We start from the raw sequence: 25366 nt of genomic DNA, 5'->3' as shown, positions 1-25366 counted from the left end.
TCACTGGAAATCTTTAAATTCCAGGTTTCAGGTAAAGTTTCACTTTCTGCCTCCGTTACTGCTATTTATTCTGGCAGTTGTGACTTCCACGCAAACACACCAAGTATTTTAAGAGAGGGGACTCTGGGTGGAGTTTCCTTGTGCACTCGAGCTTCAAACCCTTGCCCATTTCAGTTCTGCTGGCTGAGAAAAACTGTCAGGCCAAACACCTCCAACAGATGGACGCTGAGGCCCCTTTCCAGGGGTGGCCAGACGTCGCGTCTTCCTGGCAGACATAACAGCTCCCGTAAGACAGACGTGAAGCCCTCTGACAGCATTTCCTGCTACTACAAAATGCGACTGCAATAGAAATTATTGCAAGAGACTCCTCCTGAGAAGTCAGGGTCTTCTCCCCAACAGGCAATACATGAAAAAAGCCCTCAGCATGGCCCCCACACTCATGCGTACGTGACTAAATTACAAATTAAACCAGAGGTCTCAGAGTTGTGAGACTCATATCTGCATTTTTCCTTGGCTCGTTGTTGCAACTATAAATCAAATTAAAAGTACACACCTGCATGGGAAGTTCATAGGGCAGTTCACCAGCAAGCCTTCGAGCCTGCTGGCTTTTCCTCCTCTTCCAACTGCAAGGGCCAACAACTGAAACACCCCGCAAACCCAGGAAGGCTCAGACCTGATCAACTCCATGCTCCAGTTGTTCAGGATTTGCGGCAGTTGCAGCAAAAACCCTGATGATTCACTGTCCTTCGTCCCTGGCAGTTCCCTGGATAATAAATGGGAACAATATTTTATTTATGCCCAGGTCATCAATTCTAAGGCAGAGGAAGCAGGAGATGAAAGGAGAGTTATTTCCATAAAGAAAGTGATGGATTAGAAAAATCCATTTTTAGCCTGTCCCTCCTCCCTGACAGAGAATTCTAAACAATTTTGAATTATTACATTTTTCCTTCTTTTTTGGAACAGAATGAAATATTTTAAAAATCACATAGCAATTAATTGCCGTATAAACACAACTATACAAGGAGGTACAAACCACCTTGGGCTTTTCTATTAAACAACCACATCCTGACTAAACAAGAGGCCTGATCCTGACTGTGTTCAGATCCCATTATGGACAGTAAGAACTGAGGGAGCACAGTAACTTGTAGGGTAAACCCCAGAGGAAACAATTACACAGGACAGAAAGATGTAATTTAGGTATCTGCACTTCTGCACTATGTAACAGGTACCACAAATACTCATTACACAGCTCAGATTTCATATCCTGGCTTCTTCCTGCAAAGGGCATTTCTGTTTGTTTATTCCTGCTCAAGTAAAGGCTTCTCAGAGCTGATGAGAAGTACTCAAATGACAGCCTTCGAGACCCACTCCCCTCCTCCCCGCTGCAATACAGCAACAGCAAGGACAGCCAACGCCAGTCTGTCTGGTAAAGGTGTCTTGGGGAGGAGTGTGATTGCAGGAGTTCATCTCCGCCCAACCAATGCTCAATCTCCTGGTCAGGGTGCTGAAGGAAAAGGTTCCCATTTAACAACTTTGATGACATATTGTTCTACTGACAAGTGAAGTCCTCTCAACTCGCATTTAATTTTAAACTTCACGAAAGCCAAGAACTACAAGAAACGTTACCACAAGTTCACAGCAGTGAAACGGGAAGCTAAAAAACCCTTATGACTTCTCATGGAACTGCTCTGCTGTTCACCACTTACAGCTTGAACTCTAGCAATACTTGCAATTAAGAGCAAGCTCTGAATAATACCTACAAGTGACAATTCATTAGGGAACAAGAGCTGAAAAGCAGGATCCAAAAGCTACTGGATGGCTGCTGTAAATGTGCATAAAATTGATAAACCTGGTGCATAAAGAGCTAACAGCAAATAAATGAACAGAAGCTTACTGTGCTGAGCCAGTAAGACTAATACAATCATGAAATGCACACACTGTAAATCTGACGCTGGAACAATGAGACCAGCCTTGTTTCCATTCCTAAAAAGATGTTGAAACACTACAGATGTAGAAGAGAACTACAAAAATTATACAGAAATGGAAAAAAATAACATTTCACCATGACAAAGTTGAATCTGTTTAGCCTATCAAAAAAGTGATCAAGAGTGACCTTGGTTACTGTACACCAGAACCTTTTATACAGAGAACTGGTAGGTACTATAGATCTATTTCATTAGCAAAAGAAAGAAAATAATGACCAGTGACAGGAAGCACAAGCCAGACAAATCTAAATTCAAAGTCTCCAATTTTTAACAGTAAGGATGATTAACCACTGGAAAAAGTGACCAAAGGGAACTGTGAATTTTCCCTCTTGAAGTCTTCAAATTAAGACTAAATGCTTTTTCTGAAAGACATGCTGCAATCATGATGAAATCCACTGGCCCATGCTCTAGAGGTCAGATGCGATGGCTTCTCGTGGCCTTAAGAGTCCATTATGGTGAAGCTGGGAACTTAAATTCATATTTGGGAAGAAACAAGATCTAATTTTAAAGCAAGAAGAAACCCCATGTAATGAAAAATACTAAGAACTTTACCCATGAAAAAGGGAATACTCGCCTCACCCCACACAGTATTTTTCCTATGATGGAAATGCAGGATTTTCGCTTGATTAGTCTTGGACACTTACTAAATGCCTCTTTCTTTTTCCATTAGATTAAAGTTTTGAAACAACCACTTCAAAATTTTAGGGTTATTGTTTTAGCTTGTGTGCATGCTCCCCCCACCCAGCAAATAATTTCATGTCTCCAAGGCAAACTGACAAACACACACTGGACGGTTCATTAGAAGTGAAGATCTAGGAGCACTGCACGCTGCCTTCCCCACATACTCAGAAAGAAAGAATCAAAAAACCCCAAAACCAGAAAGGTCAACAATGGAGCATCAAATGCTTCGAAGTAGCCGAATTTATCCACAACTTAACTGAAAGCTGGCACTAGAGTTTCAAATCCTTTTAAGATTCCCCCAGTTGCAACATGGGGCAAAGCCTGATGCTTTTAGCATGCCATAAAGCCCATTAAGAGGCTGCTGTAGCCACAAGCTCAGGCTCCAGCAGTCTCTGCTAGCCAGGGAAGCAGCTAGGCCACTATGATTGGGAACAATGTTTGCCTATAAACCTTGCAACTCCTGTCCAAGAAGATAGGAAAGAAACCTTCTAATTGTTCCCTAGCTAACAGTCCAACCCCAAGTGAGAAAGTCAGGCACACGCAAGTCTTCTATTTTTTCTACATTCTCTATGCTGGAGGAGCTGCAGTCTTTTGTGTCGAAGGATTTTGCATTCATGTTCAGTAAGGGTCTCGTGCAGACATCAAAGGAAAACATTAAACTTCCTTGGGAAGCCGTAGGCTAACTTCAGAGGATACATCACTGCATAATGTTTAGCAGTCGGATCACAGTAATTCAGGAAAAAAGAAACTGCAGGACGCCCACAAGACATTCCCTACATATTTCCATAATCAGGGACATTTCTGCCGAATTACTTGTTCATATAGCAAAAAAAAAAAAAAGTCAGCAAGCAAGAAACTAACACAGCCTGCTGTGTCTTCCTGCTCTTGTTCCCATCCTTTTCTACCTGACACCAGATACATACGAATTCAAACAGAAAAGGCTGACAAAGAGTTTGAATGGCACAGAGTAGGTAAAAAACAGCATCACATCTGCCGTTTTCAGAAAGAGAAGAGATGATATTTACACTGTTGAATGTCTATTACATTAGCTGTTCCCCCAGGCCCCACTAGAAAATGATGCAGAAGGTATATTTCTCGAAAAAAGTCCCTCTGTCTCCTTCCTGGATAGGTTTTGCCACCATTGATTATTGAATATATATTTTTCTTAAACATTCTAAAAGCCATGGGATGTTGTGTATCTATTACTTATTTTTTGGCAATTGGAAGGTATTGAAATATGCTTTTTAACTACAGTCGCCTGGCACAGTATTTTTGTTTTTACAGTAAAGCCAAAGAGGATTAGGACATGCTGTACTAATTCACAAGAGCAGACAGTACCTGCTCAAAAGCTCTATCTTCCAAGCAGACTGGACAAGACAGCAGCGTTTCAACTGTACAGGTGGGGAAAGGAGGAACAAAGACATTAAGTGACTTACTCAAGGTCACACAGGAATCTGTTGCAGGGTGCGGTTGAGTTCCCAAAGTCTCAGTCAATTTAGGCATTGGAAAAAGCAATGAAACAAGAGTATGTACTAAATTTGGCACAGATTTTTAAATCACGCATTGCTGCGAGGGAACAAGAACCTCCACTCATGCTAACCCAGGCACCGAAGGAACATATAAAGGAAAACTAGTTACTCACTCCACCCAATCTAACTGATCACCTTATATTTCCTAAGTCACTAAGACCTTTCTTGGCCAGACGATCCAACCCACAATTTAGATCTTATTACAAATCAGACATACTAAACCACTCTCTCCCTCTGGCTGCAGAAGATAAAAGGCCAAGCAAGCAGGCAACATTTTAGTAACTGGCTTCATGTAACAGCTTCAGATTTTCTTAAAAGCCTCGGCATCGATTATTTTCTTTAAATAGCAGTGGCTTATTGAGAAACCTTCTACCCATTTTAATGCACAAGGTTCTCCTCAAGTAGAAAAGAACGCAAAAACTTCCCTGACAAGGCACATTTGTCAAAGAGTTTCAGATACCCGGTCCTGGCAAAACACTTTGAAGTGAGAGTAAGTTAACACTAGTGCTGAAGGGCTAAGAGGGGAAACTCAGAGATGAAGAGGAAATAAAGCATGGACCGACACAGAACAATACCAGGATTCAGCTCCAGCTAGTGTTTCAGCCAACGGCATGAGCCAACGCTGCAATTTGTATGTATCCAAAGGAACTAAAAGCTCACGGCATGCAAAGCAGCACAGCTCTCATGTGGTCTCTGCACAGCTCAGGGCAAAAGGAATAGAGGAATTAATTTCATCAAGCCAAATCACCAACACCCTGCTGTTACATAAAAGCCTGTTTTCTAGGGAACGCTTCCAAAGATGGTGTCATTTGGGTTGTTTTGATTAAAGTGACATAGTCAGGTTCAAGATGGGATACACTGCAGACTGAGAAACACTCCAGATTGACAAAATCTCCCACTCCCTTTTCAGTCCTCATGGCGCTTCTTTCTTCCTTCCATTTGCCACATTTTCATATGGAAAACAAGCACGGCAATTGCACTGCCTGGTTCTCAGATGCTAATATGAGGCTGTGATGAAAGAACTGCAGAAGGCCTCAGGGAGATGTTTAAAACCTAACTCAAATAGATAAAAAGATGACTATTTAAGTTTGCCTGGGAAAGTTTCTACACATATTGGAAACCCCTTGAGACAGGGACTGCCCTTCTGTTCTACTTAATAGCCAGTTGTACAAATTATGATTGCACAATTACTTTTATAAGCTTCTCAATTATACAAGGAATGTATCTTATTAAAGTTTATAACTCTGAGAAATAAAACCTAAAACCCCAAATCCTTTGCATTCAAGTTGCACGACCCGCTAGTGCTCCACCACAATGCGGTCCCAACAGCATTACAAATTTACACCACAGTCTACAATGAACTTTATAATGAGCAGATACAAGCACTGCAACACCCTGTAGTTAACAGTTTCATGATTCAATACACATAGCCTCATATTGTGCTTTCATACCTTCCCTCCCATGACCATATTTTAGCAGTCAGCATTCTTGGGCAGTTACCACATGCCTCGATGGCTAGAAACTCAAATTCCAAGCAGTCTGCAGTGCTGGCATTGCCCTGCTGGAAGCCACTTACCTGCAAAGCTGGCTGCATTGCATAGGGGACAAGAAGGATCACGGACATGGAACAAGGAGGGGAAGGAAGTATCAAAGGTGAAACCACTGGGCATGTATAGCTTTGTATTTTCCCTGGCTGGGGATCAGCCACGTCAAAAAAAGCAGAGCACAAACCCTAATCCACCATGAAAGCAGTAAGCAAAACAAGTCTTCTTTATTCAGTAAAGCATATTGTGTCCCGACACAAAATTCAGCTGATAACAATGCTCCCAATGGAAAGACGGGAGTGACTACCTCATTTTACAGATATCTCAACCGAGCACAGGAGCCTGAAGTCACGTAGTTGGTCTGAGGCTGAATGTATTTCACATCCAGACCTGGGCACAGGTTGCTGTTGTCACTTACATTTCAAAACTTCTTTCTGTTGAGGAAATGTACAACCTCCTCCTCTTTAAAAGCTTGAAGCTTTGCAGTCCCTCAAGGGCAGCTCTGCTAAGAACCACTGCAGAACAAGAGGAGTCCCCATGAGGCCCAGAATGACTCACAAGTGATAGTCTAACAGGACGCCTGCCTATTCAGAAACTGCAAAAAAACAAAATTGTAGCAGTCTGCAATCAGCATTATTCATACCACAATACTTAAATTGTTTGGCACGCAGACATCAGAAGTATGCATCGATCTGGCCCATGCAACTACCAAGAGAAAAAGGAAGGAGACAGCCTCTAATGGAACACGACAGGTCTGAACACCCAACATGGAGAATCCAAAAGGAGCTCCACAGCTGCTAAGATGTCAGCCCTAGAAGGACAGATGCCCTTGGTGCAAGGTGACCCATTCTAATCTTTTCTCCGCAAACAGGAAGAGGCGAAGCACTACACACTTTCCAACAGGCAGAGCACCTATGTCCCTTCTGATCCTGGCCCTTCTCTGAAGGCTGCTCCAAGAAGCTGAACTGGTTTAAAGTTGCATGTGCACACACACACGCTTATGGTGTGTCTGCTTTTTCTGAACACAAATTTTATAAGCTGAATAAACTTTATGGAACAGTTCATTGCCAAGGCAGCCAAACCTGGAAACTTGACGCCTCACCACATCCAGGTGCTGCAGGCTCCAATAGACACTGAGAAAGTTTAGTTTTCACACTTCAGAGAGAGATCCTCTTACTGGCCAGCTCCCTCTGCATCAAAGGCCCCTGACTTACTGGCTCTGAAAGCTTTTCATTTAGCTTATCCTCAAGACACTTCCCCTTGCCATCAACAGATCACAAGACAGGACTGAATCCTTCCACTCTTCCCAGCTTGGGAGCACATCCTACTATTCATCCCTTTTTCACTGCAAAGTGTCTTGATAGTAGACTACCAAAAATACAAGGGTTTGAGCAACAACTCATCAGTCTTTGGAAAGCCGTCTTACATTTCAGTAGAAGCATCAGCAAACCTTCCCTTAAGTAGGGGCTTTAGTGTAGTCGCTTGGTACAGCTCAGAGTTCAACAGAGGGAACATCTCCAGACACTTTGCCTCCAAACCATGATCATGCAACAACCCTTCGGCTACGCTGACAAGCATGTACATGAACAAGAAGTATTGGGAAAGTAATTTATGCAGTCCTGGCCATCAGTTAGTGCAGTTTTACAGCTGGAAATGAGAGGGAGGAGGTGGTATCATGGGAAGAGACAAGACCACCTGTAAGCACTCCAGAGGGCCAAATTTGGACACCTGTCTCCTACAGCTATTTTCAAGTTCACTTGAAAAAAAAACGGCAGCTCACAAATAGATCCTTTAGGCTGAGAGCCCATTTTCCAAGCAGAAACTGTGGTACCGGTTAAGGCCAGGCATTTCCAACAGCAACTGACCTGCAATGCAAGTGAACGCACCCTTCCGCTCCCTGGGGAGGAGGCGTCCACCCAGCACCTGCGGGTGAGGTCATGCACGTACCTTGGAAATGAGCTCATCATGGTTGGCAAGATGAGCCCTGCAGTGAATGCAGCTGTAGGTCCTGTGGCACGAAGGCAGATATGCCTGGAAAGTCTTGGACCTTGTCATCTTCACCATTGGAGCCACTGAGCGCTGGGTGAACTCTGGGGTGGCCCAAGAGGCACTCCCGCAGGACGGGTCGCACGGGAAACACCGGAAGACACAGGTAAAGGCCGTGGTTTGGCAGGTGATGGGTGTGGGGCAGGCTCCACACGCTGGTGACCGCTTCAGAGGAAGAGATTCGGGCAGAGGGAATGGGGGACTTCACATGAACCTAAGTTCAAAAAAAGAACAGAGACAGAACACTCAGCTCAAAGGCAACAACGGTCTTCTAGCCCACAGGATGATTTAGGGTTTGATCAAGAGAGCAGGGAAGAATCAGAGCAGCCAGGAGATAAGTGCGATGTCTGCGGATTAGATGAAGAACAGAGTTCTATTCACAGCTCAGCCATTGACTTGCTGACTGCCCTCACATCTTTCTGCTTCAGTTATCTACCATCTTCCTATCACTCCAACACTCGCAATCTCTATTCCAACACTTAATGGATTTGGAAGTGACTACAGAACCACAAAGATGCTAAAAAGATGATTTCCCAAACACCTCTGGGGAACCGCACACATCAAGGCCCAACTCTGTACCACCCCTTGGAGAAGCCGGGCCCTGTTAGCTAGGGAGAAAGTCAGGACCCGGAGTCAGCCCTGCCGGCTGCTGTCCTGCGTGACTCACTGATGCGACACCCCGGAAGCGTGCAGGAAAGCTGGGAGCTGGACGCGGGTTTCCTCAGACACCAGGAAAGCACAGGAGTCACCAAACCAGTTCTTCTCTCCATTCTGCCCTAGTTTCCACATGGGAAACAGGGGATTACTTCATCACACTTCTTTATAACTCCCTGCAATCTCTGAAGGTAGAAGCTACTCTATAAACTGCACTCTAGTATATTTTTTTTTTTAAACTCAGAACATTTGACAGCAGTCAAAGCAAGGGAAGAGCCTCCAAAGACTATTCTTGATAGCAAGAGACAGTTAAAAATCCTATTCAGGATGGAAATACCTTTTTACTATCCAATGTAAGACAGAATCTGCAAGGCAGCTCAAGTCTAGGTCTTTTTTTGTTGGCAGAAATCAGTTTTTCAGATCACACATCTATAAGGCTTACCAGCTACAAATGTTTCTTTTGAGGATGGAAGCAGCATAAAGGATAAAGGAAGCAGCTGCCCTCCCTCCTTGCTACATGGCGTGCATGCATACTCTAGAAATTAATCATGAACTCTGGCTGCTCCTCCCATAAGGATTTTACTTTCCATAAAACATGTGATTTTGTTTAGTTTCTGAGTCTTGTGTATCAAATACTGGAACAATACCACCCCCACCCCCCATGAAAAAAAAAACAACAGAAAACCAAGAAATAAACCCCCCACACCTGGCCTGCAATGGAAATTTCTGAATTGGACAAAACAGAAAAGTACAAGAGCTTAAGAGCTGGTCTCTAAGCCAGTATGAGTAACTCGCCTGAAGCATAGTTGATAATCTTCCAGGTTAGAATAAAGCCAGACCAGGTCACTACGCCGCTACACCACTAAAATAGTTCTCCGGAGTTTGCATGTTAAGCTGGCTCTGCTGCTGCTCCGTAGGATGTGCCTTCCCAAACAGAGCACCAGCCACACACCAGCTCAGGGTACACAGAGAACTGATGGACTGGGACTATTCTAAGCAAATACATCCCTCTGTCTTGCTAAAGGGGAAATTGTCAAAACAGCAGGATGGAAATCAGAAAGTCAATCAGGGAACTGAAGGCAGGACCCAAGAAAATTGTTGTAGGAAGCAGTCCTGCAGAACTGATAAGCATCCCATTTAGACAATCTCTTTTGCCCAGTGTTAGCATCAGTCAGAAGCATCTCACCATGACAAAACTCTCCAAGTCATACTGAAAACAACCACGAAAATCAGACTGTGAATCCATTACTGCTGTCTCCTAGGAAGCCTCATGTGTCATCACGTCAACACAAAAAAATCTCATCACTTAGGTACCAAAGCACAATTTATGGAAACCCCTGTCTTCAACACTTCTGCTCCTAAGTCTTCTTGTAATTATTAAAAAAGAAGATTCAAAGTATCCAAGCTGCTTTAGAGTTTCTGAAAGCATTACCCACTGAACCTACTGCCAGCTGGACAACCCCAGAAAGCCAGGCATGCTATCTGCAAGCTTTCTGGTAAACAGTTCCTGCAAGCACTACACTGGAGAGTTATCATAGGCCCACATGGGCATTGTTTGATGCAGGCAAAGGTTCATTATATTATGACCATGCACAGTGCTCAATGGGAGGCAGACAGCAGTAGAATGGATACCCATTTTTTTCTGAAATATTTTTCTTCTTCTCTCCAGAAGGCAGCTCCCTTACAGTCAAATGGGAAAAGAGTCTTGCTCATCCTGCAAACTGCTGATAAAGCATATCTATCATGATCATAACAGTCAGCACTTACATAGCACTTTTCATCCTTAAAGCTCTTTGCAAACACTAACTAATCAGATTAACCTTTTCCAATTTAAGTTACAGTGAGAGCTTTGTAAGACCCATCCTGACACAGAAGGGCTCACTTTCCAGCTTGTTACGAACTAAACCTCTTGTTCAGTAAAAAGGGGTCTTGCCAGGAATTTATCTGGCCAACCTGTAGCTAAGCAGACTGCCTGTGCGCTATTTGGTACACAGCTGCATCTCTGTATTTCAGCAAGATTTGTCTTTTACACAAATCGGAGAAGTAAGAGAAATCAGGCAGTCTTCACCTGTACCCTGCCACAGTTCTCAATGCGCACCAGAATTTTGTCAAAACTGAGTTAGCGTTGCATTAGACAGCATTGTTTTCCCCTCCAAGGTGAGGGGCACTTCGAGGACTGAACCACAAGTTTGCAACAGGGCAGAAATAAGATACAAAACAAAGCAGAATCCTTCCTTATTTTCTGCTGATTAGGCATGAGTAAAAGTAACACATCCCAGCCTCGCTGAACTAGCCAAGTGCCAACATTTACAGTCACAAGACAACGGAACCATCCTCAAATTCCAAGCCCCTGATTCAGCAGCCGATTCGCTATATCCCAGCCGTAATGGATCTCAAAGCCTGGAATTTGTGAGCCATGTGCCTTGTCCTCCAAGTGCACAGAAGCAGGAGACTAAGTGTGGTCTTTCTGGGGCCAAACGCAATTGGATTCCAAGGCAAAGCACCAAGCCCTGTCTGAAAGAAACAGATTACATCAGACAGACCATCTGGAGGAAAGCACAAGAAGGACTGGCAATCACTTCACCTGACTTCTGAATGAGAAAACAGACTGTGTCTAAACCTTAGATTTCGTTGATTTGTAATGAAATGGTGCAATCCCCCCGCCTTTTCCTCTGCATGGATAGGTAAATACATCAACTACCAGTTTTACTACTTCCCTCCCATACTGTCATACCAAACATTTCTTTTCTGATCAGCTTCCTAGCACTGCAGCACAACAGCTGGAGAAGGCAGTCCACAGGCATCCTCAAAGCCAAATGATACCCAACCAGAATAATATAAGAGCAATCCCTTAATTTGTTGTTTGCTGACCCCTCTGTCCAGGCCTCCTAAGCATTAATGCTCTAAAACAACAAGTAAAACAGGAAATACTACAACTGCATTTATCTAACAGAGAAATGAACACACACGCACACAAATTATCTGCTGCATGCAGCTTTCTGCACAAGCATTTAATGAGCATTCATTTATTTGATCTCATAACACATTTAACGTCAACAAAAACATCTGACCTTTCAGAAGTGGACAAAAAAAAAAATATTCAAGTGAGATGATATCAGAGCACAGATTAAGATTAATTGCAATTCCCGTTCTCAGTGCTGTGCTGAGAAGGCAAACCAAATTTATCTCTTTGGTTAGGGCAGGGGAGAGAATAAAGATTTGCAAACTACGATCTTGGTGGGAAACCTAGGTAAGAAACTGCCTTGAAAAGAAACTTCAGATAAGCTCATATATAGTAGCCATACTTTACAAAGGCAACACCTTCATAGAACATTCAGCCTGACAGTTTGATCTGTCGTGTGCGCTATCTACCAAGAGCTCTGTCCTCATCATAGTAAAGGAGAGGAAGGAAAAACAATAGGAAATGCACTCTTACAGCCTACGAGCACAGCTAGTAGCTTGTGAGGACCCATTTCTGTTTTGAATATCATCTTGGAACGTATTAAATAGGATCCATGGCTCTCAGCAATGCAAAAACCAGCCTCCTGTATTTTTTTTTTTCTGTCCTAGTACCAAACACATTTGAGTTAAAACACATTTAACAGCTAACAGTGTTAACATTCTACTGTAGAACAAAGGCACGGGGATAATTTTAGGCTGTGCCTCTGGTTTTTCAGAATGACAAGCTAACGTTCAGCCGCCTCACTGACAGTGGGCATTAGTAGTCATTCCAATCACTTTAAAAAACAAAGAGATGCTTTGATTACTTTATCATTGTGGCCAATACTGTTAGAGAGATAGGTATCTGTCACCAGCAATATAATACAGTATTTTTCTTTTATCATTCTTGAAGAGAAATTTATCTCTGGGATGGACACACCCAAGTCAATGGAACAGAAATCTGTGCATATTAGTTAGTTCACAAGAAGTCAGAAAAATGGTTTACACAAAAGGAAAAGCTTATCAACATTGTTTATCGTGGTTATCGGTGCGAGAATCAGCTAAATGTACTGCTTGCACACACTGTGTGTGTTAGGGCTGTCCTGCTTAATCCTGCTAAGTTTTAAGCAGATGTCCCCTCCATGAATGAAAAACCATGCCACACATTTTGCCATTCAAACAACATTTTGGTTCAGTATATCACCCTCCACCTGTCCAACAGCTGCTTTTCACACGAAGCCATTATCAATTTAGGAAACACAGAAAAGGAGAAATGCTAAGTCCGTGCCAAACACTTGCTAGACAAGGCTAATGCCTGTACAAGCCCATATGCCACAATGGCAGAGAAAAAAAAAACATCACACACAAGGCTAATTCTGCATAAACCCCATGTGCAATGCAGCTCAGATGCAAATGTTCCTGTTCATTCTGGCAGGACAAACAACAGGTTTGTTGGGTCTGAGGGTTTGTTTTATGAATTATTTGATTTTTAAGATAAGAAACTTTAGTCTGTTAAATACTTATTAGAACACAGCAAATGCTATGGAAAGCTGCCTGCAGCAGCTTTGAAAAAATCCATCTATCTGGAAACCCAACCTTTCTTCTTTGGTGTCTCTTCTCATTAATACAGAGAGAGCTGGAGATGTACTTATGCTGCGTGCAAGGAAAGCACAAGAGGAATCAGGTTTGGAGAGTTCTGTGTGTCTATAAGGTCACAAACTGTAGCAGCCTGTGTCACTCCAGGGTCTTAGCACAATTCAAAGAAAATGCTTGAGGTAAGCATACTTACTTAACAGGGTTTTTTCTTGACATGGAAACTGCCTTAACATTGCTTAATGCACTGCAGTTTGAAGGAGGAAGGCTAGTCTCTAAGGTGATATGCTGAAATTGGAGTATGAGTTTAATGCCCAGTTTTGCCAGTCTTCCCTATGGAATAAAAGTTAGCGTCAGAATTTCAGGTGCCGAACCCTCAGAGATACTTGGCACAGCTAAAAATGGCTGTCATACTCCAATGATGTAGTACCACAATAAAAGATCCTGGTTTGGGGCAGTTCTGGAGATCCTCACTACCACACAGGACTGCAACAGCTTTGGAAAAGATGAAGCCAGATCATCTGAAGGTAGGAGGGTGGGAAGTACATTGTGAAAGGCCCTGAAAGAAAATATGACCATTCTGAATTTAAACACAGAACACAAGGGGAAGCCAAGAAAGGGGTTTAAATAGCATATGGGTGTACACAATGTACCTTTACTGCTTCGGCATCAAGTTTCTGAAATGCACCAATTTCAAACACTTGGTGACACTGCATGCAGCTCAGCAGCACTAACAACAGAAGTCAGCAATGACACATGAACCATAAATGTCCTTTTTTAATGCCTGTGCTCCTTCAGCCTCCAAACCTTGCAAGCCCTCAGAGACAGGAAAATAACAAGAGAAATGGTGGTAGATGGCTGGCAGGAATCCTTTGCATTTACTTTTACCAGCTATATGGACACAACTGCAATACAAGTAATAGTATGGAGCGGGTTTCTCAGTTAGACCACCTTCGACTAGAAATATATTTAGCCCCCTTTATTTCTCTAGATATCTCCTAGCAAGCCACTTCATCATTGCGGGCCCTAGTTCTTTCTTCTGCACACTGGAAACAGCACCCTTCACCGCTGGGAAGCACTTGATGATTCTGGGAAAAAGGGTAGGGATGGTTGCAAAAAGGAGATACTGATGGCAAACGGCATTGCAGACAATTGCCAGGTAACCACTAGAGGGCATCAAAAAGAGATTCAGCAAGAAGCAATTAAAGACTATCTGGCCATAGTGAATCAGGGACAGGCACCACGCCAACCATGCTGCACCTGCCATGCTCCACATACCATAGCCAGCCTGTTAGGAGAAACATCAGTTATTATTCTGCTGCATCGCTATCAATACTAAAACTGTCAAAACTGTCATTGCAATTATACTAATCACATTTTCAAGGGTTTTTTTGTGTTTTTTTTTTTTTTTTTTTTTTTTAAACAGGCAATATGTCAGTCTATGGTCTATCACAACTCTTCTCATCAAAAATAGACTCAGCATCCCTACAACCACCTTTCTGATTCCCCTCTGACAGAAAGGCTTTCTGTGAAGGTGATGTGGAAAGTACATTTAAGTTGAAACTTAAATGGAACAAACAGCAAATCTTTAAAACTCACTTTGGGTTGGTTTTGTTTTAGTTTTTTTTTTTTTAAGTCTGTCTAGCTTTGCCACTCTATACACTATTAATCCATAACTTATTAAAACCAACGTAATTTTTGAAAATATTGTTCTTTACCTAGTTGATTTACCTTCTGTCAGTTTGGAGATTAAATCAAATTTAAAAGTTTCACTTTTTTTTTTTTAAATAGACAGCATCCCCACCAGTGCACTTTCAGGTTCTCTAGTGCAACTGTGGTGAGTAGCTAGTCCAGAGGTCTCCGGCATTCAAAGCAAAAGCTTTCTTGTATTGAATTATAGCACACAACTGGCTGGAAAGCAAAGGAACAAGTTCAAGTAACTCAGTGAAGATGATGCAGACATGCTTCTTTCCTGGCTGCAGATTACAGAGGCCAGATGACCATGACAACCTTCTGACTTTATTTACTGATCTAAGGCCGGAGTCAGACCACTCGGTGCCAGAACTGACAACCTGCCTCTCCCTGCAATTCAGAACAGAGCACACCACTCAAAATCCACTCGGACACACCACAGACATCACTGGGATGCAGGGAAGGGAAATAATTCTGGAAATTTTAATCAAATTCTTCCCTTTACAATTTCACCTCAAAAGGCACAGGACAGCTCGGACACACAGCACCTCACAGAGCTGGCTTCAAAATTTGTTACCTTTTCTGGGCCTGTCTCCAAAACCACATGAACACGGAACTGCAAGGTTCAGCCTCTACCGAGGAATGACTGACACCTCTGGCTGAATTCTCTTCCCACTCTTCTACGAGTTGCCTGGCAGCAATATCTTTGCAATGCAGAAGAGCCTGCGCTGCTGATAAGAAGCAGTATGGCAAGCATGATAGCTGCAAGCTGCCCACCTTTGCTTTGCAGGTACACTCCATCACAGCTAAATTCAATAACTGGTCACAAGAGAAGCCAGCATGAGTTACCAAATGCAGGAGGAAACATACGCGCAGAAAAGCATCACGGTTGGCCAGGACAAATTTGAAAAAAGCCAGCAATTACTTTTGCTCCTACCAGAAGATCTCACATGTGCCACAAATAAGCAAAACTGCAATCTGAACTAATTTAAAACACAAATGACTCCATTTCCTCCTTTACATTTCATGAAAACTCATGCCAGCATCCCCTGCAATGGGATAACAGTCCTTCACCCGAATTGGCCGAGTGGAAATGATGCACTAGAGCGAGATAACAGCAATGGCTCAAACACACTGTAAGACATGGCTCTTCAATTAATTCATACCCATCCTTCTGCCTAAAAAAACCTACACTTTCAACCTGATGGTCACACGTGGAGTCATAGATCAAGGACATGATACTTTGCCAATATTATGCACATACAGTGTTCTACAAAATGAAAGACACCCTTGCTTTCCTATTCTAGTACCAACCTGAACTAAAGACATCAAGGAAAAGCTCCTCACATCCAACTGACCAATTACTGACAAAATGAAAACACTCTTATCTTCCCAACTTCTCTTCCTCATTTGTTTTAATTGTAGAACAGCCTAGCTATCCAAATCATGTCATATCATTATATTTTTGTGTGCTCCTTACATTGCTCTATTACCTTCCTTTTTGGCAAACGTAGATGCGACTAGGTTTCAATTAATTTGGTCTGCTGGATAGATCATCTGTTTCTCTGGTAAAAGCTGGGTACTGACAAGTAACATGGTGAGAACATTTATCTATTGCAAGTACCCTTCCAATATCCTCAGAGTCATTCGTAGTTGAAAGAAGGATCTGCCACACCTGCCTGTCATGACTTACTTTGCAAGCTCCCCTTGTCAAATCCTGTAAGTTTTCATCTGCTCATGAAACCCATCTGCTCAGAGGGTTCTTCCCAGGAGCATCTTTTAACCAGCCTCACACTGCCCAGAAGCACGTTAGTCACAGGAGCGACAGTGACTTTATTTTCTACTCTGGAACGTCTGCCTCTTTTTCTGAGTAAAGCTAAGGATAAAATGTTGAAATCTGACCAATCTCTACCAGTAACATTTTTTATGCAACAGTTACTATGTATTAATGAGGTAACATACTTTCCGGGCAGTTCAGCCACCATCCTTCTAGCCTTCATTTCCACCGAAGGCACAGCAACCAACATGTCAAGGGGGCAAAGTCAGGTGAAGACTTACAGCTGGAGTCTTCACATGACAGATACTTTATAACTAAATCTAGTTTAAGACGGTCAAGTCGGCTGTTACCTTGCCAATTGCTGTCATTGGTTCCTCCTGGATATCCTCACTAACCCCCATGTTACTGCCAAGGTATGTGAACTGACTCACCTCTTACAGTTCTTGCCTACTGACGCATGCTTGAGCTGGGAGTTCCTGGGATTCTCGTTAGATTCTCCCCCACCAAGTTAATTATTAACTCCATCTTTTTTTATGATGCTGGACAATCTGTTTTTAATAATATATTCTCCAGCCATCCTTTAGTAATACTTCATCAGTGAAACTTCAATCTTCCAGAGTTCTGTGGCTGAGCTATGCAATGCCTAGGTCATACCGTGCTACATTTCTGTCCTCATAATGAAGCCACTGCCAATGTGAAACAGGAGAAGTGAGAGTGCAGCTTTGACACCACTCTGCCTTCCCTCTCAGCAGATCAAAAGCTTCTCTGAAGGGCAAATTCAAAGCATCCTCAGCTTCTGAAACTTTTAATAGCCTTTGCTCGACCTCAGGAGTTTAGTTCTGTACAAGTCACAACTGCAGTAAAAAAAGAGCCAAAAAGCTGGATACTTTTGTGAGTCAGCTAAACATCCCGCCTTTTAACATGCTCTACCGACACTTGAACAGGTGTAAGAGAAATGATCGCTGGTCAGACATGTAAGCCTGCCTGAAGAGACCGGAAGGTCTTACGGGTTGCATTCCCATAACTTCCAGTGACTCACATTGCCTGGCACTACCATTTGTTAAAGCAAGAGTGAAGCGGGGATAATAGCTATTTACTAAAAACAGAGGAGTGTGATTAGCTTTAATTAGCATTGTCAAGTGACTTGAGATTGTCAGGTACAAGATGTGGGAGAACTAAGTCTCATTAATTATGTTATTTCCTGCAGACTTAAGTGGCTTGGCCAGTCCACTGACACTTCCGGAGACAAAGCTGCTCCCGACATCCAATACATCCCATATCAGTGGGGGAAAACACTCTCAGACGGGGCTGGCAGACGTGGCTATCGCAAAGCCAGAACGCAAGAAAAATCTGCTTACTATGTACTGCAAGACAACTACCTGCCCTGACAAACGAGAAACAAGAAGGCAAGTAAGACACGGCAGAAACCAGACTCAGAAAACCAACTGCCAAATGTCATGCAGGATGAAGAACAGGGACCGATGGGGGCAAGAGGGAGCGTGATTCAGGCCCAGGACCCAGCACTCCCAAGCAGCAGCCCACACAGAAAACTCTATTTCCTTCCCTCCAAAGAAGACAAACTATAAAATGCCTTTGTTTTGGGAAAGAGAGATCCAGTTCCTCAATTAGCATCACATCACCAACAGACATGCTGATTTACCAGCTGAAGATCGTTCTAAAGAACTGAAAAATCCTTCATTCAGAATAGTCCTATGCACTCACCTTGGCTTCTGGAAGGAAAAGGAAACCTACCCTTAGCCTTAGGGTAACTCTCATTGGATCTAGAAGACCTCTGAATTAACAAGCACAGAAAAGAGGGACCATCCTGAAGGACCAACTTCTAGGTCTCTGTCAAGGAAGGGGAAAAAAAGGAAGCTGTATATTTTGCTATGGTTTCAAAGTGATAAACACACTCTGCTAAGCCATTCTGCCTTGAACATCACTGATCAGCTTCAAAGCAGCGCAGAGAAATGAACTGTCAGTTTCTCCATTCCAGATTCTACTTTGTGATCCCTCTCGAAGCCCACTGCTCCAGCACTTCGTAGTTGACCTCTAATGAAGGCTCTGCTTAAGTTCAAGCAAACAAAGGTTTGTCAGTTAATGACTGAAGCCCAATGAAAGCCTAGCTTTATTGGCGGTTCTTCAAGAGGCTTCCACACACACGGTCAAAGGCAAGGCCATGATGCAAGAACAACAAATACATGCTTTTTACTCCTCTGCAATCCTTGCAATGCTTGTGTACTACCATGCTAGATCAAGGAGCTCCCACTTTCTAAACTGCTCACCAGGACCTACACCAGAGTGACCAGTTCCTTAATTAAATTCTCAGCAACAGGTATTCAATCCATGAGTCAAGGAGCCTTTACGGGAATGTGGATTTACAGGTAGTGATGCTGTCTTCCTCAATACTACCCTGACTCAACTATCCACACCAAACAGCAAAGGAAGGAAATCACTTATTCAAAAATCTGTGGATCCAGAGGACAAGGGACCACTACAGTTTTGCCAGTTATTCTGATCCTGGCACCATGAAAGAGACACCTGCAAAGAAAGCTTTTTCTTTTTTTTTTTTAGAAGAAAAAAAAAAAGCAGCACTTGACATCATCATCAGATGAAAGCAACATCTCTGCCCTCCCTACAGTATCCCCAACTTTAGTTTGAAAGCACTCACTTTTAAACAGTCTTTCAGCAGGAAACTAGAATTAGGGATCCAGTGAGAAAAGGAAAACATCTTAATTCTCTATTCGAGCACTGCCCTTACACAGCAAACAATCTTTACAAGAAACCAGAGGCGCGGACCCCAACATGATGAGACCTGGGAGTACTCTGCAAGAATGCAGTCACAAAACACATCCTCTCCAGGCACAATCCTCTCACGGATTATAAGTAGAGCTCTCTCAGTATCTGCTTGTTTACAATTGCCTAACTCAGCAAAGGCCCCTCTGTGCCACCGAGCATAAGCTTTAAGTAACCGTAAATGCATTAGCAGAAAATCCTTATCTGGAGCATGTAGTAGGCCCTGCGGAAGGCAATGTTGGGAAGGCAGGTCTACCGTCCCACCCCTCGCTTAACTGCTGTCTGCAAGCTAAGAACACTAGTTTGATGGGCCTTCCTCTTTCTGTATTTTAAGACAGAGGGCCAGAAAAAAGCAGGGACAGATTCACTCCAGTAAATTGTGGGGGAAGGGGTCAGGGGACTCCAATTCTTTTTCTACATCATTAAAATCACATTTTAAACTGGAACATTTCAGATTCTCTTAGCTTCATAAATCACATTAAAATCTGAAGCTACAGACCCATAGCTTGCTCCATGACTACTTCTGTCATCTCAAAACTTCTCTGTTTTTTCTGGATCAAACCCAAAAGTTTCTGTGAAGAAGCAAAAGACAAAGGACCCTTGATATTTTACCTCCTGACCCTGGACTTCAGCACAGTACTCCACAGAAGAGGAAGCTGCGACACCCTTAACCAGAGCCTGGAGCAACAACAGACCAGCAGAGTTACCCCTGCTCCCTGGGGGGAGACAGATTCCAACGCACCATGTGCGGAAACTGCCTGCCTTTCATGGCCCAGCATCACCCAGGCTGAGGATGCCCTCTCCACAGGCGCCCTGCAATCTCTCTTTTGCCACACCAGGCATGATGTCACTTCTGTAGCACAGAGCCACACAGCCTGCAGCTGGGAACGGCCTGGTCTCCAGGGACTCCAGCAGCAGTGTTGGTAAATAAGAGCGGCGGCAGGGCGCTTCTCCCTGGTCAGCAGCCAGCCCCCTGGGCTGCGCTGCCGAGGGTTCAGGGGGTGCCCCCAGTACCCAGGGGAAGATGCTGCTGCACCTCTGTACCTCTCCTGGGAGTCACAAGCCTAAACCTCACGCACACCGTGGCGTCGGATCCCACCTGAGTTTTCAGGCTTTTATTATGCATTTACCTGCCACAGCGAGACGGTTCGTGAGGCAGGACCATACCGTGCTCCCCCCGCCGTTACCTAGCAGGGCCGGCCAGCCCCTGCCCCGCTTCCGCAAATCCCTCCTGTTGATCCCCCCCCTCGCTGGAAGTTGCCGGAGAACGGCAAACCCCTCTCCCGCCCCGCTGCACCCGGGGACGCTCTCGCGGGCTCCGACCTGTTGCCCTCCCCGCCTCCAGCCCCTCGCCCAGCCCCGCAGACAAAGGCCGCCGCTCGCAGAGCCCGCGCCGGGGGCGCCGCACGTCCCCAGCCCTCTCCCCCTGAGGGGACAGAGCTCCCCTGAGGGGAGGCCGTCTCACCGAGGGGCCTGAGGGAGCGCCCCCCCGCTGGGGGGGGTGGGGGTTGGAAGTGTGAGGGGGGGAAGGCAGCTGATGGCGCAGCTCGGCGCGGCGGCCCGGTCCCGGCTCCGCCGCCCCCCCGGGGGCCCCGCCGCCCGGCCCTCGCCCCCCACCGCACTCACTCGCCGCGGCGCGGCCGCCTCCAGCGCGTCCCCAGCGCAGACGGAGCGCGGCGGCCGACGCGCACCCCAGGCAGCCCCGCAGCGCCCTCCCCCCTCACGGCCGCGCTCCCTCCCCCTTATAGCCTGCTGGCCCTGAGCGACACCGCCGCCCGCCAATCACTACCCGCTGGCACATAGCAACACGCCGTCGATTGGCCGTGGCCAGCCGCAGCCCATTTTTTTGCAACCAACCAGAGGGTGCCCCCCCCCCCGGCGCGCGCACACACACACACACAGACGTACGCATCGCCCCCCCCACTTCCCTCCCGCCCCCCGGCTCGCGCAAGCAGCAGCTGGGACGGCGGCAGCCAATGGGAGCGGCGCTGGCGCTGCCGGCGTGGAGCGCGCGGGGGGGACAACAAACAGACGCGTTTCCTCTTAAAGGCGCAGGCGCCGCTCCGGAGGTCGGGGGGGTTGTCCACGGGGGGCGGCCTCACGGAGCGGGCCCGGGTAGGGGGAACGCGGCAGCCCTGCCTCTGGCCCACCCCCGGGACACCGCGGCCCAAAAGCTGACGGGCGAAATTTTAATAAACACGGGTTTATGCGTTAACCTGCCCCTGCCCCGGCCCGGCACTCTAATTAATCAGCGGGTCGTTAATTACAGACGGGGGTTGCCCTCGAAGGCGGCCCGCAGCTGGCTGATGAACTTCCACCACCATTAACCCGGCTTCTGAAACACGCGGAGGACCGTAAATATGTTCTATATTGTAAATGTGTTCTATATTGTTAATATATTCTATGTCGCAAAGCTGTTTTATATCATAAAGATACTCTATCGTAACGATATTCTCTGTTTCCCCTGGGAAAGGCCATTAACCTCATTTGCTGCCATGAGCGTTAGTCTCCGCTCGCTGCTGACAGTAACTCATTGCCGCTCAAAGTACGGCTTTAATAACGTTTTCTATCTGCCCTTTTCTCACACCGAGGGCTAAAAGTTATAAATCTTATTAGCTGAGAGATATTCGCTTCGTGAGTTTATTCTAACACTCCACTGCTTTAGCAAATTCTGCAGGATATGTTAAGCAATTTCCTAGTAATTGGTCATTATTGGTAACCACGGGCAACATCCTCATGTTAAATATATGGACTCTAACACACACTATTACTATAGAAAGTAATATTCCCACGAGTTGTGATACTCTTTTTTTATTACATGTGGGTAGAAAAATAACTTTCTACTGCGTGAGATGAGTTTTCTTCCACACAAGCAAAATACACCTCTCCCACGACACTAAAACGCACACCAGCCAGCTGAGGGGATCCATAGACCAGATTTTAAAATACAAAATGACATTTCCACACATCCCCCCCTTAAGCTAGTGATCCTACCAAGCCCAATTTAAGTATGCTATTAACAAGGATTCACGCGCCGTGGCGGTCACCAGCTACTAAATAGGCTCCGCTGAAGGAGGAAATCGCCGCGTTATCTTTAGACTTTGCAGGCTTTACTCTAAGCTGCTGCTTTTCTTGGACACCCCCCCCATCTCCCAACGCGGCGGGGGCTCTGACCATCTCACCAGCCCGTGACTGAGCCCTAATTAACATCCAGACCCGGTTACATGCAGGAAGCGGTGAAAAAAAAAAAAAAAGCTGCTCGAACTTTAAAAATCACCCAGACTTCTGAAAAGCAACCGCAAGTACCTGGAGCTGAAACCGTCAGCAAAATAAACCCGCACATCGTTAAGAGGCTGCTGCGTAACCATGAATATATTTTTTTCACCTGAAAGTGAGTTGTGCAGAGAATTTTCAGTTTGCTCATAAAAATACATTATTTACAAGGAGAACATAAGGATTCTTTATCTCTCTCTCTCTATATATATATCTCTCTCTCTACACAAAGCTCTCTGTTGTGATAAGCTCGCTTTAGGATGGTGGTTAATTGGAATTACATTGATGTAAGTTCCACCTCACCATGGAAATCTTGGGGTTCACAGCTTCGAAGTTGTAGAAAAATAAGGCCACCAAAAAAAAAGGCCAAACTTTCTTCCTTTAAACTATATGCTAATCCTTACAATTTATGAAAACTGGAAGCTTTTTTTAGGCTAACCGTGCTTCATTAGCAGCATTTCACTCAGTTTGGAAAGAATAAAATGCTAGTTGGGTCCTAGTTACTTTCTCATACAAGTTTCAAGTCACATTTTCAGGTGGGATTCTGCGTTACAGAGTTTGGTTGCAAACTTTGCGAGTGCAGCTTAGTCAGCACCATGAATTCTTTTACCGGCCTAAGCTGCTGAGAAATGTATTCATTTAAAAAAAAAAAAAAAAAAAAAAAAAGAAAAAAATCTGAATTTTGGATCTCGCCTATTTGACAGCTTAGCTTTCAACTGAACAGCTAAGTAGGATTTTTAATTTCTCTACTTGCAAACATCTTTTTTTTTTTTTTTTTGGAGCCGGAACAGCACAGTTAGTGTTTCCCTGCTCAGTGTCCGGCGTCAGTTTTAACTTTTGTTATAAATTAGATTAGAAAAGCCTAATTGATAAAGTATCGCTGACTTTGGATAATTTTTGCTACTGCACCACCACAGCAGTACTGAGAGGGGAGAAAGTATCGAATCACTCATCGAGATATTGCTTCGACATTTTTTGTGCTGCATTAGAATTAAGTGGTACTTAAAAGCCTGTGAAAAATCTGTGTTTCTTAGCACTCCCAAGTTTTATTTGTAGCTGGTGTTGTTGCCCTGTTGTAAATCAAGATAGCTCACTTAATATCGCCTTTCTTCTTTATTTGTGAAGTGGGGATACCTCAAACTTTTTCAGAGACATGGGGAAACAACATCTTCAGGTACTTTGAATCACAGAAAGGTGATTTCATCTATTAACAGCAGTAGGATTTTTTCCCCCGCGCTTGCAGCGTCACTGGTTTTGGTCCAAGAACAAAACAGCAAATGTTCCCCAGTGCTTCATCTCGTCCCCCCCCGAATCACCAAGATACCTGACCACAAACTAAAACCCTCGCTGTCCGCAGCCTGCTGGTCACTGGCCCTGTACTTCCCATCGCATCTTACAAGGAACCAGACCACCCCTAAATCCTCTGCCCGCCTCACCCAGCCCCAGAACCTTGGCAAAACTCGGAATCGGTAGCTGAAGGAGCATCTGGGACAGGGTTTAGGGTCACAGTTTAGGGATACGGTTTAGTGGTGGCTTTTTGGCAGTGTCAGGTTGATGGTTGAACTCGATGATCTTAAAGGTCCCTTCCAACCTATACGATTCCATGATCTACTTGGAATCCAGCTCCGCATTGCAGTTTGCCCATCAGCGCTCTGCTGGGAAGAGCGGTGCGGAGGGATGGAGCCCGCTGACAACCAGCGGGGCTGCGGCGGCCTCCCGCGGCCGGAGCCAGGAGGACAAGGCAGGACCTGCCATTGGGCTTTTGTTGAGGTTTTGTGGCTTTTGTTTTCCACGCACTTTCAACTGGGCATTTCGTACAGCCAGGAATCCCTTCCCTCCACGCGCGCTGGAAATTCCAGGAATAAACCGCGATCGGTGAGACATCAACCAACGTCAGCGACCTCGCTCGTCAACGTAGAAAAGCGTATCCTGAAAATCCATGAAAACAGCTGCACTTCAAGCCTTCCTACTTCGGATAAAGTATTAAATTCTTCTGAATATTCTGTTTGAGTACCAAGTCTTAGCACTGCAGATTATAACAGGTTAGACAACCTGAAGTGATCACAGATGAATACTTTCTATCTTCGAGAGACATGTGAATATTCATTAATGCTTCCCAATTCCCTGTTCTGATTTACTAACCCTTTAGAATGTGTACTAATAAAATACTGCCCAGAGTAATCTGGGAAATCCTCTCATCAGCCTGCAAAAATCCTTTGAAAGTTACCAAATACTGTTTTGCACAAAAACCCCGCTTCACCTCTCTTACCTAATATGAGGCCTCAAGGCTTTAAAATTACACTTGACCTTAAAACCTAGTATTTAGTGTAATTTAACAGAAATCCAGCAGGAAAGCTTGAAATTTACCTCTAGGACTAGAGGAAATGTTAACCTGCTTATTTGTGAGAAAAAAAAAAAAAGTGCTTTATTTACAGCGAACGATCACCCAACACAGGGCAACACAAATTAGAGAAACTTGCCACAAGTGGGGTACCTGTTAATACCGACATAAATCACAGACAATTTGCTGTCCCCAATTCAGAAGCAGACACCTGTCAACCGTCAAAGAATTTTTATAATCCGCAATCCATTGATCATCCACAATCGTTTCAATATTGAAGACTTCTACCAAAATGAGCACATAAAAGATGCACTGGGTGGGGGAAATATCTTAATTAGAACAAACATGTCCTTAGGACATTACGGAAAAGTATTTCGGGATAATTTAAGGGGCAGAGAAAGGTATTTTTTTAAATTAAGTCTAAATTATCAGATATTTACCATTTCAACAGAGACCAAATAGAAAATTATTATTGTTAACCGAGTGAAAAAAGCAGATAAAAGCCCTTTTACAAT

At 44.4% G+C, this 25366-nt stretch overlaps 1 protein-coding gene across 1 annotated transcript in view; it reads right to left on the bottom strand.

The window, feature by feature from the left end:
• YPEL2 (yippee like 2) overlaps positions 1 to 20979 on the bottom strand; it is a 37528-nt gene extending 16549 nt beyond the window's left edge. The window contains exons 1-2 of the mRNA XM_074594991.1: positions 20864 to 20979; positions 7687 to 7999 (exon numbers count right to left, since the gene is read on the bottom strand). Of these exons, the coding sequence (XP_074451092.1) occupies positions 7687 to 7803 (117 nt within the window). The 5' untranslated portion in view covers positions 7804 to 7999; positions 20864 to 20979. The remainder of the gene's footprint in view (positions 1 to 7686; positions 8000 to 20863) is intronic.
• Between the last annotated feature and the right edge of the window lie 4387 nt (positions 20980 to 25366).

This window comes from Larus michahellis, chromosome 7, assembly GCF_964199755.1.
Source record: "Larus michahellis chromosome 7, bLarMic1.1, whole genome shotgun sequence".
Classification (NCBI taxonomy): domain Eukaryota; kingdom Metazoa; phylum Chordata; class Aves; order Charadriiformes; family Laridae; genus Larus; species Larus michahellis.
Note: the sequence above shows the minus strand (reverse complement) of the source record. Positions and strands in the feature narration are given on the sequence as shown.